This window comes from Fundulus heteroclitus, chromosome 6, assembly GCF_011125445.2.
Source record: "Fundulus heteroclitus isolate FHET01 chromosome 6, MU-UCD_Fhet_4.1, whole genome shotgun sequence".
NCBI classification, from domain to species: Eukaryota; Metazoa; Chordata; class Actinopteri; order Cyprinodontiformes; family Fundulidae; genus Fundulus; species Fundulus heteroclitus.
The window spans coordinates 18,100,454-18,114,599 of NC_046366.1; the positions used below are offsets into that span (position 1 = coordinate 18,100,454).

At 40.0% G+C, this 14,146-nt stretch overlaps 1 protein-coding gene across 1 annotated transcript; it reads right to left on the bottom strand.

Moving 5' to 3' along the window:
* Positions 1 to 414: 414 nt before the first annotated feature.
* dsc2l (desmocollin 2 like) lies at positions 415 to 10,775 on the bottom strand. Its single transcript, XM_036137777.1, has 16 exons — positions 10,459 to 10,775; positions 10,204 to 10,294; positions 9,862 to 10,070; positions 9,678 to 9,782; positions 7,738 to 7,893; positions 7,196 to 7,331; positions 6,956 to 7,110; positions 6,703 to 6,837; positions 5,998 to 6,183; positions 5,633 to 5,880; positions 5,391 to 5,533; positions 4,388 to 4,606; positions 3,833 to 4,054; positions 2,277 to 2,392; positions 1,828 to 2,154; positions 415 to 1,546 (listed from the first exon to the last, which is right to left on the bottom strand). The coding sequence occupies exons 1-16, from the start codon at positions 10,495 to 10,497 to the stop codon at positions 1,346 to 1,348; spliced, it is 2,688 nt and encodes an 895-aa protein (XP_035993670.1). The 5' UTR covers positions 10,498 to 10,775; the 3' UTR covers positions 415 to 1,345.
* Positions 10,776 to 14,146: the final 3,371 nt, after the last annotated feature.

The following is a 14,146-nucleotide window of genomic DNA, read 5'->3' on the forward strand; positions in this document are numbered from 1 at the left end:
CGTTGTCTAAAAGCAAATAGTTGTTTCAAGAACTGTTTTTGCAAAAAAAAATTCCTGATTTTGAAGCTGTACTTTTTACCTTAAGAGACTTAGTGGCCAAAAAAAAAAAAAAGACAAGGGAACATTTTGATCATTCTAGTGCACTAACTTGATTTGCAAGAGACAGAATGTAAATAGTAGCTTGTTGCCAAGGATTTGGTTGTGTTGCAACATGACACTGTTCAGAAAGCCACACCCAGTGAATCATTTACCAAAGCACACAAAACCCGAGCAAGCCGAGCACCCATTACAACCTGGAGATTCTGTTCCACATCTGACTCTGGCAAAGTCAGAACTACAAGTTGGAACATGGGGTTATGGGTGTTTTGGGTTGCTTTTTTTTTTCCCACTGAAAACCACATTCATTAACTCTGCTTTGGATCTCACTTGAATTTATTGTTCTTTTCAGCTCATCTCAATCCGAACCTTAGAATAGCACAACTTTGATCTTGTTTAATATTCCAAAAATGCATTATAAATCCAATTACCTGATAATAAATATATGCTTCCCTTAAATAAGTAGATTTGTAGGCATTCCACTGAAGTGTCTGACCTCGCATATGTCTGGACAGTCTTGAATTTGGTTGACAGGCAGTGTCACACCCCACTCCTCCTGTTCACGCCCTTGTGTTGGCTTTCACATGCGCGGTCTCTCAGAATGTTGCAATAGTCCCAATGACAGTCAGCAAAAACTACACCCAGTTAACTGTAAACACATTCTTTTGCGTCTGGAATGAATGAGCCTGCGCACATAATTGCTCGAAAAAGAAAAAAACGCAACGGAAAATTCCCAAAGGCCAAACGAAAGAAAGCCAAATTTGGGGTGAGTTGGGATAAGCACTAGTTTTTTAAAAAAAAAAATAATACAATAGTTTTATGTATTGAACACTGTGTGAAATGTCAGCAAAGGAAATAAAAAAAAAATCTCTTAAACTGTACAGAACAAAACAAGCTATACAACAACAAAGATAAAAAAAATTACCTCGAGAACATATGAATAATAGAAGCGAAAAAAAAAAAAAAGGTGATGACAAATGAATTATGCACTTCCCATTCTCTTCATATAAATCTTAACTCTAACATCACCAAGGCTATGGAAGTTAAATCACATCTGACATCTGCTTTGTTTTCAGTGCAAAAGACTTCTACCACAAAAGTAAAAAATAAAATAAAATAAAATACAACAGCCTAAAACAACAAAAAAAACAAACGTGAACAGAACCACGGCGGGCCATCCCAAGCATTCACATCCCACGCATCTAAATCATGTACAATCAAAAAGTAAACAGAGCTTTATGGTTCTTGTTCATCTCTTCGTGCAGACTTCCGCAAGAGTTTTGAACTTTGGCTGAATTGAATTCAAAAAGTCAAGGTTTTCCTCAAAAGCATGGTCGCTGCAGCATCCCACGGAGCCAACAGGCGAGCCCACTCCCTCGTAACCGTAGCGGTGCAGGACGTCATCGCCATCTCGTGGGTCTTCCTCGCTTCTCTGTAAGTTGTTCAGTTTCTGGTAAAAGGGAGGGAGAGGTAGTGGGTTATTACTCTGCGTGAACTAAACCTGGACGATAAGAGGAAACATGCCGCGCAAAATTGATTAAACAAGGCAGGTCAGGATAAGACTAGCAGCCGGATATGGGAGTTTCTGTTGTTCCTCCGGCTAACGGGACTCACTTCACTGAAAACCAGCTTTCTGTTCTGCTTGTCTCTTGCACATTTTGAGCTAATTTGAACCGAACAAATTCAGAAATGAAAAAAAACACGTGTATTTTGTGTTTTGAAGAATCTTACCTCGTTCAAACAAAGGCCATGCGTCCTCCAAGTTTGATAGCTGGTTAGCTCGCTGGCGTGGAGACCAGAACCATATTCCGCGCCATTGCCAAAAACCCGGCTTCCATTATGCAGACTGTACTTTTCAAACTGGCTAGAGGACCGATTCTGCATATTCAGCGTGTTAAATACGGAGCTCTGTTGAAATCCATTGTCATGCACGCTGTGTCCTCCAATCGTGCTTGTGCTCTTCTGTCCGAGCAATCCCATATTCATCGTGGAGCCCTTGATTGAACTTTTTACCCCCTGCTCATACCCATAGTCGGGTTTAAAAATATGCGTGGTATCCTGAGGAGCAAAACAAGCCACAAGTTAATGACTCCGACAACATGATAAATACATTTAAAAACAAGTTAAGTTGCCAGTAGGGTTTCTAATTTACACACAAGTTTTCATGAGAAAAGGCTTACCACTTCGTCGCCGGGGGCCTCTGTGTTTGACGGAAGTAGGATCCCGGCACTGTATCCCATATCGTCAAGTGGAATCTTCTCTCGCTTTGTAGTGCAAACGAAGAACAGGAGTAAACCTGGAATATCAACACAGATGTGTCAAAAATGTGTGAACAACTGTGAGTCTATATGGCAAGTATGACAGGAGAGAGCAGCGTTTAAAAAAAGGAAAGTTCTGATCGCGATCGTTTCAATTTGATGCAATTAGGCTCTGTGGAAATATAAGTGCTGTGTCCCTCACCTGTACTAGAATAATGTCTCGTGTTGTAGAAGATCAAATAAATCCTCACTGGAACATTGGAAGGCTAAGCGCCCTACTTTAGCTCATTTTAGACAACGCATCAGATTTTACAGAAATAATAATAACTGAGGGGGATATGCTGGAGCTCTGCAGAAACGCAACTAGAATTACGCTTTAGCAGCAACATGGGGCGAAGTGGAACACAAAATGTTCCTATTGCGGTTTTACTTTCTTGTACTTTCAACTATCAATTAGAAAACAGGCATGACCAGGAAATGCTGTCAGCTTGGGAGAAGACTGAGACACAGCAGGAATGCTTACAGTTTATAAAATAACTAGACCGGTCACTGTTACAGTTGGCAGTGCTGAATGTGCTAAGAGTGCTGCTAGTAAATGTTGCTTTTACTTATGTGTCATTTAAATAGCAAACTTTTTACTGTACTGAGCTGCTTGATAAACACACCCACACACACACCCACACACACACACATTGCAGAATCATAAATGACCAAAACTCTTGTTAAATGACACAGCTACGGTGTGATTTTGTTGCACACTAGGGCTGCTTCTCTAACCATTTTACAGAATTTTACGACCCACAACAGCCACCGGGTTAACAGTGGAAGCTTTTTTTTTTTTTTAAATGCATGTTACGTTCTGAAGTCCATTGTGCCACTCCCTTGTCTCAGCAGTCGGAATACAGACTTAGTAGCGCCGCAGCCGACAGTAATGTATCGGCTGCGGCATTGGTATCGTCATAATGGCTTATTTCTGAGAATTTTTTACGTAATTGTGCAACAAATAAATATGAGCAGAATGAGAGGTCTGTGGATAAAAGCTCCAGCTGCTTAGCTTACAGCATCTGTTTGCTTGATGATATTCACATAAATAGTAACAAGTAAAAAAACAAGTAAAATCATGCAGATAACACATAATATTAATAGCATCATAGGACTATAGCCCAAAAACTTTTGTTTAGAAGTTGTCTGTATTACAGTGCATTAGCCATCTGCCAAACTTAGCCAAACTTACAACAGCTTTCAAGAAGCTGTTGTAAGTTTGATGGGTAGCTGGTGTTTGACTTTAAAAAAACCTCATTAAAAAAAAAAAAAAACGCTCTTTAAATAATTTCATTAGTATATTGATCAACTCCAAGTTGCCAAGACGTCGTCTCTAAATTTTAAGGAACCCTTCAACTGCATCCTGCTTTGTTTTTTTTTTTTTTGTTTTGTTTTTTTTGCTTGCCCTACTGGCAAGATAAAATCAAAGCACTCACCGAGCAGAAGGAGGAGGAACAGGGGTAACAGCAACGCCAGGATACCCATTGGCCCCAGAGACACAGAGCGATCTTTGTCTATGCATTTCCCATTTACGCATTGGCAGATCCTCACTTCCGTCGTCTGCTTTTTACCAATTCCCTGCTGATCTCCCACAAAGAAGGAGACGTCGTGAATCCCTGTAGGAAGTTTTTTCTTCTGCTCCAACAACCCGGTCGTCCCTTGAGAGGAAACACGCATGCACAAATGTTTAGAAACTTTTGTTTGATTAATTAAAAAATCAAAATGCACAAAGAGTGCTTCACCTCTAAATGCCCTGATCTAGACCATTTCAGAAAAGCCTTTGCATGTATTGTTCCAAAATTAAATGCTTGCAAGCATACAAGTGCATCAGAATTTCTTTTGACATTCTTCGTTTTTTTTTCCTGACCTGCTCAAGATTTGTTTCCTACTACCATTTGTTTCCTAAAGGTTTACAAAACCTTAACTCATGTCTATATCAGCGCAAACACCACCCAAACATCTCCTTTACAATACACAAGACAAATACCAACCATTGATTGCCATGATGTTCCATGTGTCAACATATTCTTCTGAGATCGCGAAGCTGAAGGGGGCAGAATATGGACTGTTGTCGTTGTCTTCCGGAAAAATATACTTGGAGGTCAGTTTGTCTCCTTCCTCACACATAATCAGTCTCTCTGGGATTATTGGTATGTTGTCATTTTCATCCAGTATCACAAGGGTGACTGTTCCTGTTCCCGTTTTGAAGCCTAAAATTCAAAGGTATTCCATTAGTTCTCAGGTGGAAAAAAAAAAAAAAGGAAAAACCTAAACATGTTTGTACAAAAACCCCTCACGCAATAGAACGCAATCGTTTCCTTTTATTTCCATCAGTGAGAGTTTTTTGTGCATCATGGGTGCAGTAGCAAGCTTTCCCAGTAAAGTTGATCACACAAGATCGTATGAGTCACTGTCCAAGAATACAGACATTTCTTATCAACAGATGTTTACAGGTAAAACAAAGACGGTATGTTCAGACAAGTACAAAGGTGTGGCTTTAATTCTAAACAGCATTTGGCTCATACAAAGCTGTCATCAGAAAGGAATCAGGTGGAAAGAGGAAGAACAACCTGTACTGTGCGGTAGTGTAACAAGTTTCCTTCAAAACCACAAAATCCCTTTGAGTTGGACAAACATCAATCATTAACTCCTCCATGAATGAATTATAATAACTTCACTAAGGATTCTTTTCCTTCTGTCTTCAATCATATTTAGGTATGATTTCAAATATGAACTTGGAAAATAAAACTTTTTTTTTTTTTTTTACAATTATGTAAAACTGGGTGGTGGATTTTTTATATATATAAAAAAAAAAATCCCAGTCCTCCCAGTTCCAGTCCTTTCGCATTACATCTTGACTGTAAATCCCCCCCACACCACCCAGGCTGCCAGCTATGTAGGTTTGAAGATTTTTTTCAATTATGGTGTAACGCTCAAGATTCCAGTGACCTGGCACACGAAAAAAAAGCAGCTTTGATCGTGTCATTAACTTACTGGAATCCGTAGCTCTCACAGTGATGATATACATTCCATCCTTAACAAGAGGGGACTCTCTGTCGATTGTGTTCGTAACGGTCAGCTCTCCTGTAGCCTGGTCCACGCCAACCCATGATCCGGGATCAGTTTGCTTCCTATACCTATGAAACAGTAAAGAAGATGCAACCGGTCAGCATATAACAGGATTTTTTTTCTTAAGGATAATTAAAGCAATTCATTTTAAAAATTAATCGCCTTACGTGATCCCATTGCTATTCCGGCTCTCCGGATCAACAGCTTTGTACGTTCCTATCACTGTGCCATTCGGTAGGTTTTCTTTGATTGTGTAGGTAACAGAAGCAGGGAGGAATTCTGGACCTTCGTCTATATCGGTCACATCAACTTCCACCGGGACGGTCAGCCAGCTGGCGGTGGTGCCATTCAGCTTTGCTTTATTCTGGGCCGAGATCTCGAGGTTCACTTTGCTGTTCTTCTCATAATCTAAGGGCTGGAGAGCAGAGCGGGTCATGAAACATACGAATAAACAAATTTAATCATGTACTGTAATAAGTATGAAGAAATTATAATAGGACTAAATAATTAAGGAATTTGAAATCAACCCCACCTTTGTAACATAGAGAAGCCCTTCGTTTGTTGTGGGATCGGTTTCAATCCTGAAATTTCCTGTTTCATTTCCTTTCGTTATGACAAATTTGGAAATCCAGTTGTCTGAGTTTTTTAAGTCCTTGTCGTCCACAGGAATTCTCAGGATAAGTGTCTCCCCTTTATTTTCTGGAATGGTGGCTTTAAACTGGAAGGGAAAAAAAGAAAAGAAAACAGGGTGTGTTTGAATAAGGGATGGGCTGGTTACCGGTATCCAGATACAACTGAGGTTCAGAAGAAATGCACCCACTATCAAAACTACTATTTCCTGCCATGCACACTGCCTGACAGCTGGCGATCAGAACCCCCGAACACTTTGTCCTAATTTACAAGAATGACAAATCTTACTGTTCAGCGGTTGCTTACTAAATATTTTTCCACAATTCTATATTTTAGAATAACATAACTGTAAATAACATAACTGTAATCAAATATGTGTATATTAATTTAGCAGCAGTAGGATCAAAAGTTGTTTTTCAGTTTCAAAGAAACACAACCAAGCAATGGAGTTGTTTGAAAATGTCTTCTGGACAACATGAAACTGGAATTTCAGACAGGGAAAATCCCATAAAAGCCCATTCTTAGACCGATGTATGCATTTGTTCATTCATTTATGTATTATCATTATTACTTTTCTTATTTGATTATTCATCCTCTAAGCACTTACGGATGGTTGGCGGAAAGTTGGTGGGTTGTCATTGATGTCGAGCAAGGTGATTGTGGCCGTCGCGGTGTTAAAAAGACCATTTGGTGCCCCCTTCAAATCTCTGATTTCTATAGTCACCATATGTCTGTCTTTTGTCTAGAAATAAAACATGAGAAGAAAAAGGTCACGTGTTGAAATAGGAGATGAATATAAACCAGTTTGTTACGTTTCAAGAAACAAAGTCAATCATCTGTTAAGAGTTGGCAGGGCTCACCTCTCGGTCCAGTTTATTTGACACTGTGGTGATGACGCCCGTATCTGGGTTGATGGCAAAATATTCCAACCCGTCTTTGAGTGTAAATTTGATCTTCACGTGGTCTGTTTCGGGATCATCTTTGTCCGTGGCTTCTACTTTGCCCACCACCAAATCTATGGGGAAAAGCGTGTTTATTCAGGGGATGCTTTCGGTACGGGTTTCATACAACTTGACGGTTGGGTGCTCGCTGCTCCTTACTTGTGGTTTGCTCGAGCACCGAAAATATAAGCGGGCCCGAAAACTCTGGCTTATTATCATTTTTATCGTCCACTGATACAGTGAGGTCCAAAGGTAAGTCTTTAGGCTGTTTGGTAACTTCTGTCCACAGCGTTGATTATTAGCTGTGAATGCACACATATTGAAACATTGACAAATATCAGTGACAATCATGCGTAAAGAACATCTACTAACTGAATTAATATTCAGCATCAGATTAAAAAAAAACAAATGTCTTAAAAAACAGAAAAGGTTCCATTATCCACTGTCGCAACTGAAAATTCCTTACATTTAATTCTTGCATTCTCATTTATAAGAAACGGGAGAAACATCCTAGTTTGCATTTTTGCTGCATTGTACTGTACCGCTTATATAATCTTGTTTAAAACAAACCAATTACCTAGTAAATTAACTGCGAATAAATGATTGTAAAAAAGGGGACAAAACAATGTAAATGGTTCAGAGAAGGAACATAACGTTAAGTTAGTACAGCAGGTTGAGATTTTCCTTTTTAGAAAACCTACTATGAATTTTGGAAACTCCTCACGGTCCAATGGCTGGTGCACTTTCAGTACCCCAGTTTCTTTGTCGAGGCTAAAGATGTTGAGCGGGTACTCGTTCACTCCGGGTCCTTCAATGGTGTAGTACACATCATATTTGGCTTCTGAATTTGACGCAATCTATAAATGACAAACGAAAATAAACATAAAAAAGTAACAACTTTACAAGAGCATTAATTAACATGAGCCATATATTTATAGTAGGGTAATTATAATCGGTTATGCTTGAAAACTACTCTTAATACAATTGGGTATTTCTAACTTCGAGGTCCAAACTATTTTTTCCATAGTTGATTCAATGAGAGGTTCAATAAATGCTGCATCTACATTTTAATGTCTGCTTGAATGTGCACGTTGTGTCCTGTTTACCAGCACAGCTGCACTACTGAATGTAACTCTTGTAGAGAAGCTTGCTTGATTATGACAATCGTTGTTTATTGATCTTTGACTGTTTACAGTTATAGATTTAAATCCAAAAACATTTTTTGCTAATTGTCTAAATGTTTTTTGTCATCACTTTTACCTGCAGTAAGTGCTACAAAATTCTAAATCAAGATGGAGGCCAAAATCTTGAAAACAAACCAAATGTTTTTCTGTTTATTTTTCTGTAAGGCAGGGATGTACAACATGAGGGCCAGGAAGCAGTTTGTGTTCCTCGGAACGATTTTGTGTGGCCCTTGGCAGCACTTCAAGAAGAATAAAAAAAAAATAAGTCTACTAGCAAGGGTTAATAGTGCAGATTGAAACCATAAAAACTAAAAATGTTAGATCCAACACAAGTTTTCACAACCAAAAAGTGAAGTACAAGAATATTCTACAAAATGATAACCTTTAATTATTATACTGTATTTTAAAAAGCAACTTCTTCCTCTTTTTTAAAAGCCACAGTTAAATTATGTGTTTGTCTGTTTTTAACAGCCACCAATAAGAAGGCTGAAAAAAATCAGGTTCTTTTTACTTTTACATGTTTAACCTTTTTTCTTTTTTTTTTTTTCACAAAATGACTCAAGATGCCATCTGTTCCCTATATTAACGGCATCTTCAACAAAAGAAAAAGTATTTTGACCTGGGAAAAAAAAATACAAATTAAGAGGAGAAATTGAACTTCACAACGTGAAAAAGAGAAACATTGCACTAGAAGAACCAAACGATCCAAGATCATGCCAAATCGTCAACAGTGAAATCCAGCTAACTGAGTTAGCGACGTACGAAGAACGGACCCCAGGTTTACAGATCAGTCTACTTTGTTTCATTAATCACTGAGTATATACTTTACTGCTGGACAGGTGAAAATGAAAAAGTGACCACTTATTACTGTGCTGGACAGGTGACCTGTCCTTGGCGTGCCCCCGCCTCTCACCCAATGACTGCTGGAGATGGGCACCAGCTCACACCACGACCAGGCACGGACCAGCAGGTTTAGACAACGGATGGGTGGACTAATTTAAACGTGCCAGCTTTGGCCCGCATGGCAAAGGTTTTGAAACCACTGCTCTGAGGCACTCTGGTGTGGTTTGAGCTTGGATAACTTTGTACGTACATGCAACAGCCACAAACATATTAATACCCTTAATACGCATTTTGGGGTCTTCTGGACTTCACGCAGTGTACAATTACAGGCCATGTACCATTTGCTTTTTACCCAGCTCTGTGTCATAAATAGTGACCTTCCCCATATTCTTGAAATAAAAAAATAGTTCTATAAATGTGTTGTCCACATTATGACGCCTTCAGGGCCCTGAGATTAATTAAAGCGCTGCCTTGGCCCAAAGTAAGCAGATATAAATTGAATTTAGGGAAGAACAAAAATATTGTAGATTTGAATTAGGGAAGAACAAAAATGTTGACCCATGTGGAGGAAAAAAAACAACAACAACAAAAAAAAACTCATACATTTCACATACCCTTTCAACGTCTTTAGGAAAAGGCCCAACGTCGTTCTCCAGTATGTTGATGGGCGGAGGGCTCCACCGTCTTTTGGTGCGCTTCAAAATGGCCTGACCCTTTTCCTATAACGTAAGATTATTATTATTATTATTATTATTATTATTATTGATGTTGATTAAAACCGTCGTTCAGCGCGCTTACATTGGTCTTCTGCTTTGTACCGCAGACAAGGTGAACTTCCATCTCACTGGCCGGCCCACTGCCGTCCTGAGCCCTGACAGAAAATGTCCGCCCGCTGGTTGCCACAGAGACCGGACTGAGCGCTACTACAACCCCGTTGCTCTGTACGGTAAAACTAGGGTCCTCCACAGTTAAATGAAGAGTCTCGGGGTCACAGCCGACAGCTTCAACTAAGATAAAACATCCAAAGGGGAAGAAAGTGGGTTAAAAAAAAAAAGCAAACAACACCAAACCATACCGATGCGTTGATTTAAAGAAGTATAACACAGACCGCCTGTAGGTGAGAGTTGAGAGCAGCGGTACCTTTTGTGAGGTGGTATCCAGCTGGGATGGTTTGTGGCGAAAGGACGTAGAGAGAGCCGGGGATAGAACATGACTCCACGCAGGAAAGGATCTGAGGAGGGAAGGAAAGTTGTTTTCACTATCTTAACAGGCTCGTCTCTCTAAAGGGGTACTCGCGTTTGTTACATGCGTCACATTCTCGAGAAAACAATAAAGGAAAAGCATTGAAAGTAAGTAACGGTTTTTAAAAAAAATAATACTTATTTAAAGACTTACCAGCAGCAAGTAAACAGGATAGAATACAATCTTTGTCATTTTAGAGTAAAGGGTAGTCGGACTTTGTCACCGGACCGACTCAGGAAAAGTCCACAGGAGTTGCTATCTTGATCAATAAATGGCAAATGTTCTTGCGTCTGGGTTCTAGTAGATTTGTCGCAAGTCCTCTCCCTTTTTTTTTTTTAATTTGGGGCGGGTTATTCTCCTCGGTTTCAGCCCTCTGATGGCACACAGTCAAACAGAGTCACACCTAGGAGGCCTGGAACAAAACGATCCGACTGACAGAGAGAGAGAACACCTTGGGGTGCTGAGCACAGGGCAGGGCAGGGCAGGGCGGAACTGCATTTTGAACTACTTTATGCTCCTGCATTTTTTTTTTTTTTTTTTTGCATTTATTTCTCGCCATCAGGGGGAAACCTTGTCCACGTTTTTGCGTGGACTGAATCCCCTTTCTACAAGTAAATCTCCCAGACATATTCTAATAAGCTGAACACATACAGATGATCTTTAAATTCATATTTGACTTTAACTAAATACGCTGCTTTTGTTTTTGTTTGTGTTTTTTTAGGGGTTTCTTTTTTTTCTTTCTTTTTTTTTTTAAAGACCTCTCCCTGCCTTGTAGCTACAAAGCTTGAACCCTGGTTGCTCCTCCTCTTGCTCTGCAGCTTCACTCAAACTTTCAGAGCAGAGAGTGCTGGGTTTCTCATTTAACACCACAGGAATGTGAACCTAAATGGAGCCTCTTGTGGGGGAGGATGTTTTCCCACCACATTTCACTATCTGTGTAAACTACTGATAAAACTAAGCGGACGGTGTCATAAGATACAGAAAACCTCCCCAGTCAGTTCAGTGTACAGGGCAGAGAAGCCTTCATTGTGGGGGGGCTTCAACAGGAAAGCTAAGAAAAATGTCCGGAAGACTGTGCTGCTGTGAGTCATGGGTGTGGACATAATGAACGGAGTGGGAGCTGGGATTCTGCGGGATAACGCACAACACACTGAGCAAATATCCTTTCTGGGGTCTGCCCCGTCTAAAAAGAAAGTTTGTTTTCACAACAGGCAATGTTCCGCTTGTTTAGAAAGCAAACTATCTTCTGCTTATGTGTCTGCTTTAATTCTTCCTCTTCCACCTGTACCACTCATGGAGGGGGGAAAAAAAGCCTTACAAAACAAACGTCCAAGCACGTTTTGATTTTTTTAGTAGGAATCCAACGCGAGTTGTGAATCATTTTTCCCGGCAATTAAATAGATGCATCATTTTGATTAGTACACCTGTTGAGGTATTGCTGTTGTTGCCGTTTCAGTGGGCGCGTCACTCCTGCATTGTGACACACTGTTTTTGAACACAGTGCGACAGCAGACACAGTGTGACATAGAAGGCTGGAAGGCAGAATGTCCTCACCTCCCTCAATTATGAATGATATCATGACACCATTTCTGACGGTGACATGTGACGAGTTCCGCATTCCCAGATACCGCCGGAGAAGAACACCACCCTCCCCTCCCTGTTTTGGACTAAGTACGTTAAGTCTTTTGTAGCGTGTGAGCTGCAGTGGCTTGCAAAAGCATCCACACCCCTTGCATTATTCACGTTTCATCATGTTCAAACCACAAAGTGCAAGGTATTTTATTGAGATTTTGCTGGATAGACCAACGCAAAAGTGTAGTGGGTAATTGTAAAGTGGAAGATGTTGGATACCTGATTTATAAATATCTTAACCTATACAAAATTGAAATTGTTTGAGTGATATGATCAGAAAAAAAGGCCCACCTGCATATAATTTAGAATCAAGAATCTTTATTGTCACCATGTCTCACTATGAATGCTTTGATTAGACAGACACCGGCTCAGGATGCACAGAGATCACATATCGCAGTTAGACAAAACAAGTCATAATATTTCCACACTTATTTTATGAAATCAGTTGATTGCACTGACCAACATGCTTGCTGAAAAGCAGATCTGTAGGGTCATGTCCAAAAAGTCCAGTACCAATGTCTTTACAAACGATATAGAATAATAGTTTGTCGCATAAATTAGTCAATTAAATACTGTGCAAAAATTTTAAACCTTAAATTTACAAAACTGCATGGATGGGTGTCAAGCCAGTTGCTTTTTAGTCTATTGGTTTTTGATTTAATGTTTTCTGAAGCGTTTACTTGTTGGACCTGGCACACACAGTGGATTGCCTGGGTGGGTGGGATCAGTGGCAATGTCTCTGTCCCTTTTCTGGGCTCACGTAGCTTAAACCGTGTCCAGAGGTCTCATTCATAAGGCTTGTATATGCACAAAATGGGCCCTGAAAGGTCTCTTTTCCACTCAAAAGTTGGGATCTATTTAAAAAAATAAAAAAAAACCTGACGGGAAAATGTCTGGTCCTCGCAGCAACTCTGAACGATGCATGTACTCATTTCGGAGAAAGGGGAAAGTGGTGAGTTACAACTAAACGGTGTCATCATTCCCCTCAGATGATTAATCTCCATATCAGACTTTAATCATAGATCTACTTTATTAAAAGCATATAAAACCCCAGTGTTATTCATGCTTGCGCTGGTGACACTTAACTATGCATAAGGTCCTTTCAAACGAATAAAAGAAATGCCCATAAACCATTTTAAACCTTAAATAAAAGTCTGAAAAACATCATATCTGGGTTTTTACCCATCATATTGCTCCCCCTGATGATCATCAGGGTGATGTGTACCACAGATTAACAGATAAATTGTGGCAAGATGTGTGGCAATTGTTTTAATTGCTGTACAGTTGTGCGTAATGCTGCACAGTGGATGCTTTGGCACTGCTGGAAGACCTTGGAAAAGGGAGAATTAGGAGGGAACGCGGTTTCAGGGATAAAAGATTACCTGGAAGTGATAATGACTGGCCAATATGGCGCTTTAAAATCCGAGCATTGCATCCTGTTATTACCTACAAGGGACATTAGAACAAAAACTGCATTGTGTAAACCAAGGAAGACAGTTGACAGTTCTGGACCAAAAAAGGTAGATACGTTTAATGTAGGGTTAGGTTATAAAAGAAAATATCCCAAGTTTAGAAAATCCAATAGAGTACTGTTCTGCCTATTATCTCAAAATTGAAAGAATGTATGGTACAACTGCAAGAATAGAAATATATGACCATCCACACAGCTAGCACTACACATAGCCCTGAACGTACCATCCCCGCAGTGAAACACAGTGGTGGCAGCATCATGTTGTTGGGATGACTTTTCTTCACCGGATACTGGATAGAGCTAAATACAGGGCAATACTTGAGGAAAACCTGTTAGTGGCTACAAAAGTTAAAGCGGTCCCATCTTCAACAGAATAAATGCCCTGAACCCAGCAGCCAGAGAGACAAAGTACTGATTTTGATCACAGTATATTTATGGCTAGAGTGGCCTAGTCAAAGTCCAGACCCAAATCCAATGCGGTACCGCGCGCGAGCTATTTTTAGAAACACAACGTCACAATGACGTCACATCACGTGGTACGCAGTGGGGCAAACTCCTGAAACCCGCCGCTGCTTTGCTTTAAAAGAGACGTGCGTTAGCCTAGGTTTTACTCGGTAAACGACTGCTTTTTCCAAATCTAAGACCATGGTTTTTAAACATTGTTGCTATGGAACGGGCAACAGCGACTCGAGTTACGCTGATCGGCCGCATATGAAGGATGTTTTCTTCAAGACTGCC

Coding starts and splice junctions, on each gene's coding strand:
- dsc2l (XM_036137777.1), bottom strand. CDS start 10,497: ATGACAAAGATTGTATTCTATCCTGTTTACTTGCTGCTG. Junction 5,881..5,997: donor GGCTTCTCTATGTTACAAAG/GTGGGGTTGATT, acceptor TCTGCTCTCCAG/CCCTTAGATTATGAGAAGAA. Junction 5,534..5,632: donor CGGAATAGCAATGGGATCAC/GTAAGGCGATTA, acceptor ACTGTTTCATAG/GTATAGGAAGCAAACTGATC.